Consider the following 21261-nt stretch of genomic DNA (forward strand, 5'->3'; position numbering starts at 1 on the left):
TAGGTCACTGCTCCCATTTAACAGAGGGGGAAATGGTGGCTGAGAGGCAGCAACTTAACCCAAAATCCCATAGAAATATCCAACTAAAGCAGGAATAGACCAGGCCTTCTTCCCTGATCCAGGCACAACATTGTAGACAAGGGCAGGGAAATGCAGTCCTCTAGACCTTTATCTTAGCCTTGGGACTCTCTCCCAAAACCGTGCCACACCCAACACTGGTCCCCTTCCACATCCTTTGCTCGTCACACTGGGATGTGCCCTTCAACTGTAATAACGCCTTCTCTTCCTAGATGGTGGGAGGGGTGTAAAAGCCTCTGACTTCTTATTTATATATTTATTGCATTTATATCCCAGCTTTTACTCCAAGGATCTTAAGGTGGCATACATGGTTCTCGTCTTCTTCCTCATTTAATCCCCACGACACCCCTGCGAGGTAGGGTAGGCCGAGGGGCAGTAACCGGCTGAGTGAGGATTTGAACCTTGGTCTCAGGCTGAAGTCCAACCCTGTAACCACTATAGGTAAAGGTAAAGGGACCCCTGACCATTAGGTCCAGTCGTGACCAACTCTGGGGTTGCAGCGCTCATCTCGCTTTATTGGCTGAGGGAGCCGGCGTACAGCTTCCGGGTCATGTGGCCAGCATGACTAAGCTGCTTCTGGCGAACCAGAGCAGCGCACGGAAACACCGTTTACCTTCCTGCCAGAGTGGTACCTATTTATCTACTTGCACTTTGACGTTCTTTTGAACTGCTAGGTTGGCAGGAGCAGGGACCGAGCAACGGGAGCTCACCCCGTCGCGGGGATTCAAACCACCGACCTTCTGATCGGCAAGTCCTAGGCTCTGTGGTTTAACCCACAGCGCCACCCGCATACCTAACCACTATACCACGCTGGATTATGGCTTACTGTGCAAAGCTAAGGCTCACCCCCCCAGCTCCGCCCGCTCTCACCTCTGATCCTGGAATCACAGAATTGGAACTGTAGAGTTAGAAGGGACCCCAAGGGACATCTTGTCCAACCCCTTGCAATGCATCAAAATTAAACCCTTAAGGGCTCCCTTTCAGATGCTGGATTTTCAAAGTCAGAAACAACAGCTGCCTCCTGGCTGCCAAAATATGCAATGCCTCCATTCCGACTTGAAAGTATTTTCCCTCCCGCTGGGTCAGGCAAACATGAGTCTCCCTTACAAAACACCTACTTGAAGGAAAAATAGGTGCTGAGTGATGTCCTGAACGAGCTCGTCCTCTGCGTTCTCTGGGTAAAACTTGGCCAGGAAGTGAAAAGTGACCGGCTCCTCCTTTGGAACATCATGGTCCAGGACCTGCAGAATTAGATCTCCTTTTAATCTCTTGGAAGAATGTATGAAAAGCCTTGACTATCACATTTGGTTTCTTAACACAGAACAGAGCAGACCAAACTCCAGCAAGTGTCCAGAGGCACAAAGCATTATGATGAAGCCAAGATTCAGAAGTCCAGTCCCTACTCTACCTTACAATGTAGGGCAAATCTACACATACATCAATAATAATAATAATAATAATTTGATATTTACACCCCACCCATCTGGTTGGTTTTCCCCAGCCACTCTGGGCGGCTTCCAACAAAATATTAAAATACAATAGTCCTTCAGATATTAAAAGCTTCCCTAAAGAGGGCTGCCTTCAGATGTCTCCTAAAAGTCTGGTAGTTGTTTTTTCCTTTGACATCTGGTGGGAGAGTGTTCCACAGGGCGGGTGCCACTACCGAGAAGGCCCTCTACCTGGTTCCCTGTAACTTCGCTTCTGGCAGTGAGGGAACTGCCAGAAGGCCCTCGCGCTGAACCTGTTTAAAGCACAGGACTTCTCTCAAAGAATCCTGGGACACTGAAGTTTCTTAAGGATACTGGGAATTGTAGCTCTGTGATTGGTAAACTACAGTTCCTGGGATCCTTTGGAGGAAGCCACGTTTTTCGAATGTGCTTGGGATGTGCTTTATCCTTATGGTGTGGGTCAGTCCTTCATTCTCTTAAAGGAATATTTAATAATTTCCCTACTAGATCGCTTTGCCCCATATACACCCACTCAGCTCCTTCAATCAGCAGAACTGGCTCTTTTACAGGTGCCACATAATACCCATTCCGCGTGTGGCAGGACCTGCACTTTGGAACTCCCTGTCTATTGATATCAGGCACGCACCTTCACTTTTCGGGTCCTTCTAAAAAAGCTTTTGTTTCAGCAGACAATCTCAGATGTTTAGAAAACTGATGCAAGGCTAAATCTGTTCTCAGTCCATTGCTATTTTCACTTTTTTTAAATCTTAGATTGGCGCTGTTAATTTTTCTTTTTGCTGATTATTGTTGAATTGAAAACCACGTTGAGGGATTTCTTTACAATCAAGCAGCGTATAGATTTTATGAAATAAATACTCAGCAATGGGTATTTAAGATTCCCTGGTATGCTCCCCTGGCGCAAGAGCTGGCCTGCGGGTTCCCCCATGTGCTTCCTAGGCCTTTCTAAACGTTTAGACACACTTAAGACTTTTTACTATTTTCCCAGAGAAACTGGACATCCACCAATAAAGATTTCCTCGCTCTTATCTCGGAGTGGCCTTGCTCTTTATTTTCCGCAACGCTTCTGATACCCGGAGCGTCCCTAGTTAGGAAACCGCAGTGTAGCTTAAAGCCCCAGGTCTCTAGTTAAGACATAAGCATTTGCTTGGCACCACACCGCTGCCTTCGACAGATTTTGTAGCAGACAGTGCAAAGTCCCATCAGTCAAGGCAAACACATCCAGCTAGAGGGAACGGTGCGCTGAGTAAACACTCTTAATGCACAACATACGTCTGGTCCCGAAATGTCATCCAACTTCAGCTGCCTGGGAACAGATTAAGGAGAGGAAAGCCATCTCGGAGCAAGCTTCCCCAGTGAGAATTCGCCAGTACTACATGCAGCTCAGATATGCTAGCCTTGACTTATAGTTAACACTCAGGCTTACTGTGCAAAAGTTACAGCTGAGCTACAGGAATGAACTCGCAACCACTTGCTACCTAGGAATCGGAGGCAGTAATCTTACGGCTAGTTTACTAAGAAGCTGGTCCCCATGGAATCCATGAGAACGTAAGAAGAGCCTGCTGGATCAGGCCAACGGCCCATCTAGTCAAGCATCTTGTTCTCACAGTGGCCAACCAGATACCCATGGGAAACCTACAAGCAGGACCTGAGCACAAGAGAACTCTCCCTTCCTATATTCAGAATCACTGTTGCCTCTGCATCTGTAGACGCAGAACACAGCCATCCTGGCAAGTAGCCATTGATAGTCTTCTCCTCCATGAATCTGTCTAATCCTCTTTTGAAGCCATCCAAGTTGGTGGCCATCACTGCTCCCTGTAGCAGCGAGTTCCTTAGTTTAACTGTGCGTTGCAGGAAGAATTCCTTCCTTTTCTCTGCCCTGAACCTTCCAACATTCAGCTCCGTGAAATGTCCACCAGAACGTTCTGTCCTTACCTTCTTATCCATCTTGAGCCACGCCATTGTGTCTTTGATCATGTATTGCAGCCCAAAGAACCACGTTTCGCGGAGTCCCAGTGTCCTGCACACCAGGTCAAACAGGTCCTTTCCTTTCCACTTGACCTGCGTAAAAGGGAAACAAAAGTTACAGCCTCCTGCTCCCAGACACAAGTTTGCTTTGGACGACGTGTGGTCATGTCCATCGCTGCCGCCAGATGGATAAAGCAGAAATAAGACCTCCATGGGAGAAGAACAAAAGCAACACAGGGCTTGCTTGTTCTGTAACATTTAAAGCAGGGACCTGTGAGCCCTCCAGTTGTTGTGGAAACTAACAGCCACCAGCCCCAGGCAGCACGGCCAACAATAAGAGATTATGGGAGCTGGGGATCAAACAACATCTGGAAGGCTGCAGGTTCCCCATCTCAGATTTAGGGGTTTCCAACTGGGTTTCTGTCTGGTGGGCAAATGCTCCTGCCATCAAAGACGTTGCAGCTGACAATCTCTTGGGTGACTCCAACATTGCTCCACAGGACAGCTGCAACAAGGAGCAGAACAACTGCAAATCCATGGAGAAGGCAATCAATGGCTCCTAGCAGTGATGGCTATGCTCTGTCTCCATGGTTGGAGGAGGAAGCAATGCTTTTCAATTGCTGGAAACCACCGGAGGGGAGAGGGCTCTTGGCCTCGGGTCCTCCTTGAGGGTTCCCCGGAAGAGGAATCTCGGTGGCCACTGTGGATGCTGGACTTGATAGGCTATTGCCCTGATCCAGCAGCCTCTTCTTATGTACTTATGCAACCCTCAGGAGTTCAGGGGGAGCAGGGCTTTCTCTGTGGCAACCCCTAAGTTGTAGAACTACCAACAGAGGGGCATCTAGAAACTTCCCTATACAACTTTCAGCAAATACTGAAGATGCCCCTCTTTACCCCAGCCTTTGACCCCTGAGATGTGTGTTTCCAGAGCCTAGCCTATCCCTCTGACTAATTGGTTCTGACCGTTTTCAATTCTGTACTTTAAATTGTTGTAACCCAGTCTGGGACACGCTAGTAAAAAATTCAGTAAGAACCGCAACAACTATGGAATTCACTAACAAACTGAATGCTTCACTCAAAAACGGGGGGGGGGGGGGTAAAAGAATAACCAGTGGCGTATACATCTCAAAATTTAGTTGCTCTTCTGCAGGGTAGCAATCGGTTAGTCTCCGTGCACTGTCGCAGCAGCAAATTTAGATTTAAGGCTCTAAATCATGCATCCCATTTCATAAGGATATATATACTCGTTGGGATCCCTGTGTGCTTTCTACCGGGTTAACTTTGCACATCTTCCACTGAATGGAAGTGGCACATTGTAGGTGTTTGGGAAGACATTTTGAGCATGCAGGGCAGCAAGGGAGAAGGAGATGGGTTATGTAAGCAGAGCAATGCTCATAGAAATATGGAGACAGCTAAAGCAACCTGATCAGGCAGTTACCCTGAGGATTAAGCTTTCACTCTCTCTTTAGAGTGGCAATTGCGTTCCCTTCCCATACAGTATATGCATTATTCTTCAATTAAGCACTTGGAGAGGAGGCATTAAAGCATGGGCTTTTTAATGCTGCGGTTATGGGAAAGCAGGTAACAAAAGGGAAGTATTAGAAAGGAGCAGAGACAGATCACTTTTATATGCAGGGACTGGTTTTGTTATGTATGATTGGGTCCAGGATATCTGGAAGAGATGCCCCATGTTTGATCCAGTAGGGCTCCACGTATTTCACTGCATTTATATCCCGTCTCCAAGGAGCTCAAAGTGGCATATATGGTTTCCCCACCCACCCCTCCTCATTTAATCCCCACAACAGTCCTCTGAGCTAGTTTAGGCTGAGAGTGAGCGACTGGCCCCAACATCACCCAGTGAGCTGGCCGACTGAGGACTTGAACCCTGGTCTCCCAGGTCCTAGTCCAACACTCTAACCACTACAGCACCCTGGCTCTATGTTATGGTCTCCCTCCGCTGTCAGTGGTAGCATGCCTCTGAGCATCAGTTGCTGAGAATCACAAATGGGGAGGGAGTGCTGTTGTGTTCAGGGCCTATTTGTGGGCCTCCCATCTGGACATCTGGTTAGCCAAAGGCGATCTGGTTTGGGAGAGGAAGATGCTGCACAGGCCAGGCCTTTGGCTTGACCCAGCAGGGCTCTTCTTACATTCTAATGAAGGGAAGATACGGACTTCCTTGAAAACCTATTACAGTCATACCTCGGCTCCTGAACGCCTTGGGAATTGAACGTTCTGGCTACCGAGCGCTCGAAAACCAAAACTGAGTGCTCCAGTTTTTGAATATTCTTTTGGAAGCCGAAAGTCTGACGGGGCTTCCACCGCTTCCGAGTGGCTGAAGGAGCTTCCTGCAGCCAATCAGAAGCCGTGCTTTGGTTTCTGAACGTTTCAGAGGTCAAATGGACTTCCGGAACAGATTATTATACTGACATACATCTAGACAGGACTGAGTAGAGCCTCCCATACCCAGGCTACCCTTACAGCAGTTAGGGGATGAGCTACAGACCTAAGACCACATGCACCCCTTGGCCTAATTTCACAAGCACTTCCTTGAGATGTCTGGAAAGAGTCTTCCATCTCTTCCTCATCAGTCTACTGGGTGAGGAGGGAGGGAGAAGGATGTCAAGGGCCAGAAATCAGATGCCTCGACATCCGCCAATGGAGACCTAAAAAGAGCCCTTCTTGATCAGGCCTGTGGCCCATCTGGTCCAGCATCCTGCTCTCGCAGTGGCCAACTAGATGCCCCATTGGGAAGCCCAAAAGCAGGATTCCAGCACAAGAGCCCTCTCCCCTCCAACTAGTATTCAGAAGCATTGCTGCCTCCAACTGTGGAGGCCAAGCTGATGAATTTGTCATGAATTTGTCTAATTCTCTTTTAAAGCCATCTTGGTCGGCAGGCAGTCATCATCGCCTCCTGCGGCAGCACGTTCCATACTTTAACCATGCTCTGTATGAAGAAGTGCCCTCGGCCCCCACAACAGGTCAGCGCCAAGCGAGTGCAGCCCTCCTCAGAAAAAAGCCTTTCAAGGAAAAGGCTGCAGGGTCCCCGAAAGAAAAGTCTCAACAGCAGCAGCTCCAGCTGCTGGGTTAACAAGGGGAGGAATTGCAATAAAGCAAACCCACACGTTCACTTCGGGTTAGTAGGGAGCAGAGAAATTCACCTGGAGAAATGGAAATTGAAGCAGTCAAAAAAGAGGTGGTCTTTCAAATGGCTGCATATCAACAGTACAAAAAGAAAGCTTTGGCTTGTTTTTTAAAAAAATGGTACACCAGTAGGAAATAAAGCAAGTGAGATCCTGGTGCTTTTCTACGTCTGGGAATCGATAAAATTGCAGGGAGAGACATATGGCTGCTCTTCTGAAGCATTAAGGCAGGGGGGCCTCCCTCCCACCTTGTCAGTATCTCTCAAGTCTTAGGATCACCGGCATAGCATTCAATATTAATCCTCACACATGGCACAACAGCTCTGCTCCAGCTGCTCTCCCTTCTCCAGCTGTTATTGCACACTGCCCACTTGTGGCTACTGCTCCCCACTGCATCAAAAAGAGATTTTAATCCCAATTCCTTTTGCCTTGCACCCCCCACCTCCGGTGTCAAAATTCTTTCCAGTACCACTGCTGTGAATTTTTTTCCCCTGGTGCCTTATTTTCTGGTGGAAAATATTCCATTTCATACGTTCGGGGTGGAGAGGTTGTTCATTACCAACAATGAACAGATGCCAGCTGCAAGCTGCAAGCACAGGATGAGTCGAGCTCGGCCATTTCAAAGTGTTTAGCTTCACTTAGTGATTACAAGAGAAACAAAACTGGAGAAATTAAGACTGAGGAATTGGAATACCAGCCCTGTGAAGCAGCCACCGTGTGGGTCAGCACTGCCTACGACGCCAAGGGGAGGGGAGAATGAATAATGGCTTGTGGACATGTTGGTTTGCTCAGTGGCAGAGGAAGGGAGGCGGGGGGCGGTCCGCTCCAGGGGCCTTCTCTGAGGGGGTGACAAGGCACCCTGCAGGGAGCTCACCCAGCCACCATTGTGCCGCCACAGCCACGTGCGAAGGTGGCTGCAGCGGTGGAGGAGGGATCCTGCCGCCTTCCGTGCAGCGCTTGAGTGGCGCCATCGGCAAACCGCTGCACAGTGCACGTGCGGCACCGCTACATACTGTGCATGTGCATGCACAGTACGCAGTAGCACATGCGCCGCCGGGTGCTGGTTAGCCTTCCTTCGCCCCTGGGTTTGCTGGCATTTGGGGTCACCAATAGCCTTGAGCTCAAAAATATGAGAGTATCATAAGAGCCCTGGTGGATGAGGCCAATGGCTCGCCCTGCCTAGCATCCTGTTCTCACAGTGGCCAGCCAGAAGCCTGTGGGAGAAAAAGGCAAGCAGGAACCGAGCACAAGAGCACCTTCTGTGGTCTCCAACAACGAACAGAATCATTGCTGCCTCTGACAGTGGAGCATCCACAAACAAGCATCAGGAGAGAAATGCAGTTGGAGGTGAAGAGGAGAAATGCAACAGAAAGACAAGCAAACAAAATAACTGGATTTACAAATGGATGTTGCCAAGACAGAACAGTGAAATGAGAGCCATGGAGTCCACGTGGCAAAGCGACCCGTCCATTCACTGGAGTGGAAAGTGGCGGCGAAAGGAGGGGCTTGCAAATGCAGGGCTCCTGCAGAAGCCTTGCCAAGGAAAAGAGGTATTCATCCACAGATGCAGGGTCTGCACCCTGTGGAACTGGTGTTTTCAAACTCCAGCCGCGCTTTAGACTACAAACAATGCAGAAGCCCTCGCTCCCGGAAGCGGCAGTCTGTCTGCAGACTGCAAATGATGTGGGGTGTTATGTAAGTCCGCACAAAGCCAACAGGGAAGTTCTTGGACCATTTTCAGGCATTGCGTTTAGAGCATAGGACAAGGATGTGGGAGCGGGGAGAGGGGGAGAGAGAGAGAGAGAGGGGGGGGAGGGAGGGAGGGAGGGAGGGAGAGAGAGAGAGAGAGAGAGAGAGAGAGAGAGAGAGAGATTCGGATGATTTCTAAGTGTGGTTTTAAGATATTGATCGCGGACATTTTATGGCAATGAGCCTTCCGCCCTACTCTGCCCCGCAGTGGCAGTTTGGCCCCACACACATAAACAGGCACTTTGATGGCTGCTGGTGCTATTAGGTTTTTATGCCTTGACTCACAAGTGCCGTAACACCAATTTAACGGCTGCTGGGAGAGCCATAGACCCCGAGATGGACCTGCGCATAGCAACTGGCTCAACAACCAATCTGCATTCGGCGTCTTTCCGCAATTAGCTTAACTAAGATCAAACTTTACTGGCACTCCTTTGCTTATTCCATATGGTAGGATTCCTTCGCTTGGATGCTAAAAACCAATTCGGAGAAGCTGAACTGTACATTTGAAGCGTGTGGCTTTTCCCCAAAGTATCTTGGAAACTGTCATCTGCTAAGGGTGCTGGGAATTGTAGCTCTGCAATGGTAAACTACAGTTTACTAGGATTATTTGGAAGAAACCGTGTGTTGTGTGGCATTTGAGCAGCCTCAGGTGTTTATTCTGATCACTTTTACGTCTACATTCAAGCTGTGTACGCACTGTACCTTTAAAGCACACGCAAAGCGCATCATTTCCCCCAAAGAATTCTGGGCACTGTAGTTTGCTAAGGGTTGCTGGGAATTTTAGCTCTAGGAATTCTACAGCCTAGAATTCTTTGAGGGAAACCATGTGCATTAAAGCAACGGTGTGGACGTGACCCAAAACTTTTTGGGGGTGCCATTTGAGCACACAGTATAGGCAGTGATCATGTCAGTACCTGGAAACCCACAGCAAACACTCTAGCTGGACATTCGCAGCAATCAAAATACAGCCCTTTTTACCATCCTGCCCTTAAGTCCTGTGTGGGGTTTTGTTTCAATCCATTCCTGTTCCTTGTGCTCCCTAAGTCAAAGCAGACTTGGCACCCTCCGATCAACATTTGGAAACCAGGAAGGGCTGTAGCTCAGTGGCAGAGCACTTGCTGTGGGTGGAGAAGGTTCCAAGCTCAACCCCTGTTATCTCCAGTAGATACCCCTGCCTGAAATCCTGGGGAGTCACTGCCAGTCAGTGTAGACCATATGGAACTACATGGACCAATGATCTGACTCAGTATAAAGCAGCTTCCTATATAACTCAGTTTAAACCCATAAGGACTAGAATCTTTATTTTATGGGAAGGGTGGTAGTGATTGTTCAAAATTTGGCACCTGGCTATCGACCACTTGTGATCAAGTGAAGATGCCCGGGCACCAGGATGGCACCTGATGCCTATACCATCTGGAGGTGCTTGCATGGGGATCCTTGGATCTTGATGGTTTTCACACACCAGCAACACATCCTGTATAATTCTGTTATATTATATCTGCCCAATAAGAATGAATTTCAGGAACTGAAAAGTCATACTGAAAAATAAAAATTCCAAGCTGTGTGGCCCCAAAATGGCAATGAGCCATTCTGTTTTGGCAACTGTAAGCCTGTTTTACAGCCTAGCTTATATATCTGAGTTTCTAACACTGGTAGCTCAGTGGCTTTGCATGCAGAACTGGTAGCTCAGTGGCTTTGCATAGAGGTTCAATTCCCGACAGCATCTCCAGGTATGGCTGGGAAAGACCTCTGCCCGGGGAGCTGCTGCCAGTCAGTGTAGACAAGGCTGATCCAGATGGACCGATGGTCTGACTCAGTATAAAGCAGCTTCGTGTACTCCTGACAATCCACTCCACTATTCTTGCTCACCGCGGCTGTGAGATTTAGCACACGCATCTGATGAAGGTCACCACCAACTGAAAGAAAAGCAAGGCTCCTCATCACAGCTCTTCCCCCACCATCATCCGGAGTGGTGGCCAGAATGATATAATAAAGCTATATCCCCAAAATAAAAACTGCATTAGTGGCAGAGCCATAATTTATAAAAAGCAAGGGCTGCAATGGCCCGGCTCCTGTCTGGGGGTAATGGGGCTTGGCGGGGGGGGGCACACTCTCTCTCCCTCCGCCTCGAGACACCCCAAATTGAGCCAGCAGCTTGAGAATGAATGCTCTCTCCTAGGTGGTCCTGTCATATTCCATTAGCTTTATCTTAACATGGTTTGTTAGATATATTTGCAAGTCTTGCTGGAATACACGGATAAACTCCGGTTATAAAGAGGGCCAAGTGCCCCAAGCCGGTTATTTTGCAGGGCTGGGATTTATGATCTCAACTAAGTGCAGAGCGCCTGCAATTCATCAGCATCTCCTGGTTGTCGTTTTTCTAAAAGTAAACAGGAGTAAGCACTTAAAACTCAGCAACCAGTCGACGATGGGAGAAGGGGGGCCTCTTCTTGTTCTCCAGCCAAGATGTCAAGTGTTTGGGGAAGGGGGAGCGGGAATCTATTAACAGGGTGTACATTATTTATTAACCTGCAACAGGAGTCATTTGCACCTGGCAGGCAGCCAAAGCGTCACTCCGATAATGCAATTTAATATGGGGACAGTGTCCTTGCTACAAGCACCGCACCGCCGCTCCTCAGGGAATTACGGCCCGCTACGAAGTTATGGCAAATGTTAGGAGAGAGGAGCCCACTTGTGGATAGAGATGAAGTCAGGACGGCACGACGAGCCAAGGCTGCAGAGAAGGATCCAGCATGGATGTGACTCCAAATTATTTGGAAGAGCCAGGGGTCATGGGAAAACTTCAGAAGAGCCCTATTGGATTTGCCAAAGGCCCTTCTGGGATGGCATCCTGTTCTCGCAGTGGCCAAAAAGATGCTTATTGCAAGCCTGAGAGCAGGACCTGAGCACAAAAGCACTCTCTCCCCATTTGCAATGCCAGCAACTAGTGTATAGAGGTGTTCTGTGGTACAGATGCTTCAGGTTACAGGCTCCACTAACCCAGAAATAGTACCTTGGGTTAAGAACTTTGCTTCAGGATGAGAACAGAAATTGTGCAGCAGCAGCGGGAGGCCCCATTAGCTAAAGTGGTACCTCAGGTTAAGAACAGTTTCAGGTTAAGAATGGACCTCCAGAACGAATTAAGTTCTCAGCCCGAGGTACCACTGTACTACAGTCGTACCTTGGATCCCAAACGCCTTGGTACTCAGACGTTTTGGCTTCCAAATGCCGCAAACCCAGAAATGAGTGATCCGGTTTGCAAACATTCCTTGGAACCTGAATGTCCAATTGGCTGTAGGAAGTTCCTGCAGCCAATCAGAAGCCACGCTTTGGTTTCTGAACTTTTTGGAAGTCAAACGGACTTCTGGAACGGATTCCGTTCAACTTCCAAGGTACGACTGTATTGTCTCAGAAGGTGGAGGAAGAACATAGACATCACGGCTGGTGGTCATTGATAACCTTATCCTTTCCCCCACCCCTTTGCTACTTTTCTAGAAAAAGAGGTGTCGGAACTCACCATGAACACCTCCCTCATTATCTTAGAATGGCAAGGATGCCCACCTGAAAGATGCCGGAACTGAGTTCCTGTGAGTTCCCCCTGTCCTTCTCCATGTATTTGTCTAATCCTCTTTGAAACCCATCCAAGTCGGTGACCATCACTGTGTCTTGTGGGAGCAAATTCCATAGTTTCACTCTGCTGCGTGAATAAGTTCTCCCTTTTGCCTGTTCTGAATCACCCAACTCTAGACTCCACAAACGCACCCTTCATCAAACCATCATTGCAAACAGGAGAGCCAAAGAGCTGAGACCCCACCACCGCCTCCAGATCTCAGCAAAGACCACCCATAAAATTGGCAAAAATGTATAAAACATGTAATAAGTGTTGGAAATGTAAAGAAAAAGAGGGAACATTTTACCATATGTGGTGGGATTGCAAGAAGGTGAAGGGTTTCTGGGAACTGATATATAACGAATTGAAAAAGATGTTGAAATATACATTTGTTATGAAACCAGAGGCTTTTCTTTTAGGAATTGTAGGAAATGAGATAAATAGAAAGGACTGTAAACTTTTCCAATATGCAGTAACTGCAGCGAGAATATAACTGTCCCAAAAATGGAAACAGGAACAACTACCGACGTTAGAAGAATGGAGAATGAAACTGATGGACTATGCAGAACTAGATAAACGGGGAAGATCAGATATCTATGAGACCAAAAGTTCATCGAAGATTGGGGAAAATTTTCAGATTATTTGAAATGTATATGTGATGAGCAAACTACGCTAGTGGGATTTCAAGAAGCTCTGTGAATGATGGAGGAATATTGTGTTGAAGAAAAATAAGAGGGTGAAGGTATGTAAATTGCAATATAAAAATTAGGAAATGTGTAACTGAAAAATTGAATAATGGATGATTGTTAGAGAGGCTGAAGGAAGCTCAAAAGAGAAAATATGTGATAAATTTAGATTGGATATTATAAATGTATGTTGGAAAATTAATAAAAAATATTTATAAAATAGATCTCAACAAAGACAGCAGAGAGACAGAGGCACTCACAGAGATAAATAATGTAATTTTGTAAAATGCACAAAAAGAAAAGCGCTGTCTATTGCACTGTGTTTCTTACTTGTTACAGCAAGAATATTTTAACTACTATAACAAGGGTGTCTCTGGACCTTAAATTGAGGCTCATGCAACAAAAAAATAATATTTAGGATATAATGGACCCCTTTACGTTTGTTTAAAAAAGGGCTATCTAAGGTATCTAACTGTTGGAGATGCATTAGGGATAATGCTTCTCTAAAACATATGTTTTTTTCATCGTCCTATATTGAAAGATTTTTGGCAGAAGGTAACTGAAACTATCATCAGAACTGTACGGAACAACCTTACATTTACAGAGCAAAATATCCTTTTGAATTATATACCCAGGACATGGAACCTTACAAAAGGATAATATGAGTGGACTCTTCGTGCTCTTATCATAGCTAAAAGACTGATACTGATGGATTGGGAAAATAAAAATGTGCCTTCCTTCTATGATTGGATTGAAGACTTACCGTATTTTTTGCTCTATAAGACTCACTTTTTCCCTCCTAAAAAGTAAGGGGAAATGTGTGTCCGTCTTATGGAGTGAATGCAGGCTGCGCAGCTATCCCAGAAGCCAGAACAGCAAGAGGGATTGCTGCTTTCACTGCGCAGCGATCCCTCTTGCTGTTCTGGCTTCTGAGATTCAGAATATTTTTTTTCCTTGTTTTCCTCCTCCAAAAACTAGGTGCGTCTTGTGGTCTGGTGCGTCTTATACAGCGAAAAATACGGTATACAAACTCGCAACATATGAACAACTTGCATATAAACGCAGACTTGCCATGGACAAATTCCATGATATTTGGAATCTTTTCTTACAAATACTGTAATAGGTTAAGATCTGGTGAAGTACAACAACAACTTTGTAAAGTATTTAGTTTTGGGTTTTCCCCCTCCCCCCTTTACTTTCCCTTCTACATGGGTGCTGTTTCTCTTTTTCTTTCTTTTATTTACATCTCACCATGTTTACTGCGCATATAATTATGTACTTTTCGAACTTTCAATAAAGGTGTTGTGGGGGGAGAATATTGTACGCTAAATATTGGAGAGTACATACAAGACCAACAACCCCAAGAACAGAGAGACAAAACACAGGATGCAACGATGGCAAAGCTTATGGAAACAGGACAGAAAGGGGATAATTTTTTATACGGCGGCAACATTTCGTAGATTGCATTAAAAATATGATTTATTACTAAATGCAAGCCTTGGATTCTCATTGTATTGAGATTTGCAGATATCTTGCCCTCCAAGTTTCTTGTCTTTGGTTCTGCTTAGAGTTGGTACAGCTTCTTTCTATTTAATTAGCAATCGTCTTCTAAAAGGTTTGTGTACATTTGACAAGTTCTTAAATAAACAAATTGTAAGAGGTAAGAGAAATACAATGCATGGTCGCGCATTCACTTTCAGTGCCACAAATTTCATTGTTTCGACTTCAGAGTTGTCAGAATCCTTGATTCACAGAACTGGAAATGGCCAAGGAGACAACCATCCAGCCGCAAACAGTATAGTGGAAGCAGGCACATGGCAGAAAGGTGCTGGCAGAATGAACACTCCCAGGTAACTAAAGCAAGCCAGCCAAGGTAAAGGTTCAGAGAAAGGTAATCCTCCCATCTCCTGCAAGAGCCTCTATCCAATCTTTACCACGTGGAAAAGAACCAACCTCCCTTCAAATATGGTAACCAGCCAGGCCTTTAGAGGGAGCAAAACACATCTCAAATTTCTTCTGAAAAAAGAGGGGGCAACTGTATTTACTTCGTTTATCACCATTGGTTTAGAAGTATATAAAATTACGCACGGCACAGAGAAAGTGGGATAGAGGAAAGTTATCTCTCTCGTAAAAGATAAAGGTAAAAGACCCCTGGATGGTGAAGTCCAGTCAAAGGCGACTATGGGGTTGCGGCGCTCATCTCGCTTTCAGGCAAATGGAGTCAGCATTTGTCCACAGCTTTCTGGGTCATGTAGCCAACAGCTTCTGGAGCAACAGGACACCGTGACAGAAACCAGAGCACACGGAAATGCCATTTACCTTCCCGCAACAACAGTACCTATTTATCTACTTGCACCGGTGTGCTTTTGAACTGCTAGGTTGGCAGGAGCTGAGACAGAGCAATGGGAGCTCACTCTGTCGCGGGGATTCAAACCGCCAACCTTCTGATCGGGAAGCCCAAGAGGCTCAGTGGTTTAGACCACAGTCTCTCTCATAACACTAGAATTTGTGGGCATCCAATGAAGCTGAATTTTGGAAGATTCGGGACAGATAAAGACAGCCCTTCTTCACGCAGCACACAGGGAAACAGTGGAACTCCCTCCCATAGGAAGCAGTTATGGGCACCCACTTGAATGGCTTCAAAAGAGGACGGGACAACTTCATGGAGGAGGTGGCTAACAATGGCTACTAGCCACAAGGGCTACACTTTGCCTCCACAGAAGGAGAACTACTTCTGAGTCCCAGTTTCTGGAAACTATAGGACAGGGGGAGCACCCATGTGCTCAGATCCTGCTTACACCTGGTCAGCCACTATGAGAACAGGGTGCTGGACTAGATGGGCTACTGGCCTGATCCAGCAGGTCTTCTGATGCTCTTACGTTGTCGTCATCCTGTGCCCAGCTGTGGCTGACCGTGATATCTCTAGAATTACTCAATTTGCAATGAAAAGGGTTTAGAAAAAATACCGGAGCATTTTACAAGACATCTTCCAAGACATTGGCATCCGAAGCAACAGCTAAATAATGGGGTATGCCAAGTCCCCAATAATGGTATCGCACATCAGCAGCAGGAGCTAGGTCAGCAGCCACAGAAGAAAACCCATAATATTTCAGAGACACTGAGAGCTTGAAAATCAGGAGAGCTCCTCTCATTTCCCTCTTCAACAAACAGATGTCACAAAAAACCCACAACCCCTTAAAGAGCCACTTAACTATGCTGCAAGCAGACGCCGTAAAAAAAGCTATTTTTATTTACTTATGCTGCACGACAACTTGATAACGACTTTTTAATTAAAAGCTATTTCTGTGCAACCTCTAAGGAGACAGCAGACATGGCAAGGTACAGCTACAGAAGCGCACTTGACTGGCCCTCTCTGTCGGAGCAAAAGCAAGGCGCAGACAGACAGATTAAGGGCAAGACAGTAGAGGGCCAGATCCTGGTAGCAGCAGCATGGAAAGGGAGGTCATACTAAGGAAAGTGTCCAGGAGGAGAGAAGATAGCTATTTTTAACCCTGGGTATTTATCCAACATCACAACTTAAACGGGCAACATGAGAGCCTTGCCAGATCGCCAGCTGTTTTTCCAATGATGATTGAACTGGGTTAAAACATCTTGACAGCTTCTGACTTTTCAATAAACAAACAGATGGGATCTGTTGATATCTATAGCCTACTTATTCTTTTTTTAATTCAGCCGGAAGAAATTTATTGTGACTGTAAAAGAGGGGAAAGTCTAATCCCTGGCAGTTTAAAACAAGTGACAGAAATAGAGGGGGCCCTAGAAATATACAGTGGTACCTCGGATTAAGTACTTAATTCATTCTGGAGGTCCGTTCTTAACCTGAAAGTGTTCTTAACCTGAAGCACCACTTTAGCTAATGGGGCCTCTGCTGCTGCCGCACCGCCGGAGCACAATTTCTGTTCTCATCCTGAGGTAAAGTTCTTAACCCGAGGTACTATTTCTGGGTTAGCGGAGTCTGTAACCTGAAGCGTCTGTAACCTGAAGCGTATGTAACCCGAGGTACCACTGTACATCTCAAACGTCAAAGGCCAGGATAAAAGGTTGTCTCTTCAGTATTTGAAGTTAACCATATCGTTAAGTTACGGACAACCAATGCAGCTTCTTCAAAACAGGGGGTATGTGAAATATAAATGGAACTCTACTACTGGCAAATGACCCTTCCAAGTTTGCCCTGAACAGAGTAAAACCCTCCCACCCCTTAAAAAAAGAAGACAATCTATGCCATGGGTAGACAAACTAAGGCCTGGGGGCCGGATCCGGCCCAATGGCCTTCTAAATCCAGCCCACGGATGGTCCGGGAATCAGCGTGTTTTTACATAAGTAGAATGTGTCCTTTTATTTAAAATTCATCTCTGGGTTATTTGCGGGGCATAGGAATTCGTTCATTTTTTCTCTCTTCAAAATATAGTCTGCCCCCCCCCAAGGTCTCAGGGACAGTGGACCAGCCCCCTGCTGAAAAAGTTTGCTGGCCCCTGATTATGCATTGGAAGCAGATTGTAAGCCCAGCACACACACAAACACACCTGCCTCCCCCCCACCCGTTGTGCAAACACACACACACACACACACACACACACACACACACACTACCCAGTTGCAGCTGGATGCACTGTCATTGCCAACACAGGTCTAAAATGAGATATGCTTCTAGATTCACTTGTACAACTGAGGACTCTCAATTTCACGTTAACCTCCATGTGGGGCTGCCCTTGGAAAATTCTGGGAAACTTCCATGCGTTGCCAGCCATGATGCAGCCAGAATGCTGATGGGAGCCCAGGTGATCTGATTTTATCGCGCTGCTGGCTCTACGTGATTTGCGTGAGCTGCCAACTAGTTTCAAGGCTCAATCCAAGGTGCTCTTCTCCACCTTTAAAGCCACAAATGGCCTGAGACCTTTTCCCACATGCTCTGAGCATCATTTGGGACCCTGCTCCAAATACCTCACAGCCTTGGGAAGCAAGGCTGATTTTCTTTGACACCAATCCTAGGGAACACCTTGCTGAGAAAAAGGACCCTGCAGGTCAAATCAGGACATCTGCTGGCCCCACAGGCCAGAGGGGTTACCTACTGCATGTTCTCCCCAAGCATACAGCCCTTAGTGGCACCAGCTTTACAGTGGTACCTTGGGTTAAGAACTTAATTTGTTCTGGAGGTCTGTTCTTAACCTGGAACTGTTCTTAAGCTGACGTACCACTTTAGCTACTGGGGCCTCCCGCCGCTGCCGCTGCCACGCCGCCGCCGCACAATTTCTGTTCTCATCCTGAAGCAAAGCTCTTAACCTGAGGTGCTATTTCTGGGTTAGTGGAGTCTGTAACCTGAAGCATCTGTAACCCGAGGTACCACTGTATTATAAAGATGGTCTGTCTGTGTTGCAGCAGATTTATAGAATTGTAAAGTTGGAAGGGACTGAGAGGGTCATTTAGTCTGTGTGACAGAGGTTATTGGTTTGGTTTGTTCTTGTTTTTATTACGTACTTTGTGGTTTTATTCCATATTTTTATGCTGCGAACTGCCCTGAGATCTTCCGATGAAGGTCGGTATAGAAATTTAATAAATAACAACAACAATAAATAATAACCCCCTGCAATGCAGGAATCACAGTTAAGGAATCACATGCTCCCTGCCCCCCAAATCCTTCAACCATTGTTGAACAGACAATACAGAAGTAGGGGACGCGGGTGGCGCTGTGGTCTAAACCACTGAGCCTCTTGGGCTTGCCAATCAGAAGGTCGGCGGTTCAAATCCCCGCAGTGGGGTGAGATACCGTTGCTCTGTCTCAGCTCCTGCCAACCTAGCAGTTCGAAAGCATGCCAGTGCAAGTAGATAAATAGGTACCACTGTGGCGGGAAGGTAAACAGTGTTTCTGGGCGCTCTGGTTTCCATCACGGTGTTCCGTTGTGCCAGAAGCGGTTTAGTCATGCTGGACACATGACCTGGAAAGCTGTTTGTGGACAAACACCGGCTCCCTTGGCCTGAAAGCAGGATGAGTGCCACAACCCCGTAGTCGCCTTTGACTGGATTTAACCGTCCAGGAGTCCTTTACCTTTTTTAAACCTTAATACAGAAATTACCTATCCTCACTACCTTCTACAATATAAGCCTAGAGATGAGAAGATGATCACTGTGAACTTTTGGGGCTTGCACTGGAAAGGCCTTTTGCAATCCCTCATTTGGTCAGCTCTCTCTCTCCTGGTCCTAAACACAGAACAATTTCAAGGCACATTGAGACTGTTACTGTTGTGCAGGTAGGATTCAATCCCCTACCAGCCAATTCACGTTGGGCAAATTCAAGTGGATTTGTGGAGCTCTTGCACAAATAGCCTGCTTCCCCAGAAGAACAGAATCCTGTGCAATAAGAAAAGTGACAATACAAATGCACTCTGAAGTCAGTGCGCTTGTTTGACACGACATCACCTCCTGCAAACAGTGTTTCAGCAAACAAGATATTGGGAAGCGAATAAACTTGCTCTCACAAAAACACACCCTTTTATTCCTCTTCCGGGCTGATTTCAATGGAGGCCGCTTGAAACCTGGAAACCACTCGAAGACAAATACCTTTGGTTAACTGCTGTGCTAAATCATCCATAGGAACACAGGAAGCTCCCTTATACTGAGTCAGGCCATTGGGTCCACCTAGTGCAGCGTTCTCTACAAAAATTGACAGTGACTCTGTAGGGCTTCAGGCAGGAGACATTCCTAACTCTACCTGGAGTTGCCAGGGACCTTATGCATGCAAAGCAGGTGCTCTACCCCTGAGCTACAGCCCTTCTCCAAAGTGTCCCAGAACCACAGGGAATGTGTAGGTTAGGAACACAGGATGCTGGTTGGTTGATTGGGTTTTTTTAAGTGACAGAAAAAATAAAGAAAAGTGGGGGGGGGACTAAGATGTATATAAGAAATTCACACACATGCACAAATGCAATATAAGATACTCTTGCCTTTACTAAAGGTGTCATGGGTTTTGAAGTCACTCGAACTCAGGACGAAAGGGATAAATGCGCTAAGAGGAAGGCACGCATGGCAAACCCTCACCATGATCAACTCCTGTCTGGAAACCTATGTCCCCACTATGGAAGGATGTGTGGATCCAGAATTGGCCTCCAAAGTCACTTATGGACTCACTGTTAAAACCATGTTTATGGAAGACAATCTTACTCAGCTACGAGTGATCGCCAAAGAAGAAGAAGAAGATAAGATATTCCTATAAATTCTTATATAAACTGATATAGTGTTATTATCCTAATACTTATGCAAATGTTAATAACCTACTACATTCTGTATAAACTAATTCCAAATGTTATCATGCTTATCCAAACAATGTTTGTGCCTGTAAGCAGTCCGTTCATAAGTTGCAAGGAATGTCATATTGTCAATCCATTGATTAAAGGGTATCGTATCTTTATTCTTCCAGTTCATCAAATAACAATCTCAGGATGCTGAGAAACACAGGATGGTGCCATATTGTGAGTCAAGCCATTGGTCCATCTAGCTCAGTATTGTCGACCCTGACTGGCAACAACTATGCAGGATTTCAGGCAGGGAGTCTTTCCCAGCCCCACCTGGGATTGAACCTGGGACCTTCTGGATGCAAGGCAGATGCTCTACCACTGAGCTACAAGCCTTCCTTGTAGAATGAGTATAAATACATTTCTGATGAACAGTGATCTATTGATTGTTAAGAAAGCTAACCAATTTCAGACCTAAATGCTGGAATTAGGTAGCTAAGAAAGCTCACCAATTGCTGCATTTCAACTTCCGAAGTAGTAATAAGCTGTAAGGTAATCTCTGATGTATTTGCCAGCTCAAAACTGTCCCCTATTACGGTTTCTTTTAGAGCTTTCCAGCTCGCTTTTAACTCAAGGCTTGCAAAAGCACTCTCTGTCAAGAGTGTTAAGGTCAGGAAATCAGCTGGGACCAGCGTTGGCACTTCCACAGGGTAAGAATTCGGAACGGAAAAATCACAGGAAGAGAAGAAATTCTTCAAAACACCATTACACAAATCCGAACTGAGCACCCTCACCCGCGTACAGAACTTGTCACTTCATGGCAAACATGATACCACTGAGCTGGAAGAGACTTAGAAGGACAGCTAAATGGATGTGGATCTTTGAAGGGGGGGGGGACTCTGTCCTAGGGAAAGCCTGAAATTATTTGCTTTTGAAAGGCAATAAACAGGAGGCAGAACTCTGACAGCTCAAATGATTGTGCCTTCCAGATTTCTTCAGCCTTCTGTTCCTTTACATGAGGGGCGGTTAACCCCTTTCAGGCCAAGGGATTATTCCCTTTGGGGCAACCCTTCCAAGGACCATGTGTCCCTGGTGGGTGGGGCCAGAGGCAAAGTGGGTGGAGCAACAAATGTAAATTCCAGCTTTGTGCAACAGCCGAGTTTCTACACACACTTGCACACTCCTCCATCCAGGCAAACAAGAGGCACAATCAGAGCTCAAAGTCATCCCAGCTAGCAAAAAAACCACTCAAGTAAGCTGTGTAGAAGGGTCTAGGAGGGGTGCAGCCTCAGAGGGGTATAGCCTAGGCAGAGTTCC

General features: G+C 46.4%; 1 protein-coding gene across 4 annotated transcripts in view; it reads right to left on the minus strand.

The window, feature by feature from the left end:
• The window catches only part of NF2 (NF2, moesin-ezrin-radixin like (MERLIN) tumor suppressor), a 95391-nt gene that overhangs the window by 69213 nt on the left and 4917 nt on the right, over positions 1-21261 (minus strand). For all 4 annotated transcript variants that reach the window (XM_079956773.1, XM_079956775.1, XM_079956772.1 and 1 more), the window contains exons 2-3: positions 3480-3605; positions 1197-1319 (exon numbers count right to left, since the gene is read on the minus strand). In XM_079956773.1, the coding sequence (XP_079812899.1) occupies positions 1197-1319; positions 3480-3605 (249 nt within the window). The remainder of the gene's footprint in view (positions 1-1196; positions 1320-3479; positions 3606-21261) is intronic.

The sequence above is a fragment of the Podarcis cretensis genome, assembly GCF_951804945.1.
Source record: "Podarcis cretensis genome assembly, chromosome: 16".
Classification (NCBI taxonomy): Eukaryota; Metazoa; Chordata; class Lepidosauria; order Squamata; family Lacertidae; genus Podarcis; species Podarcis cretensis.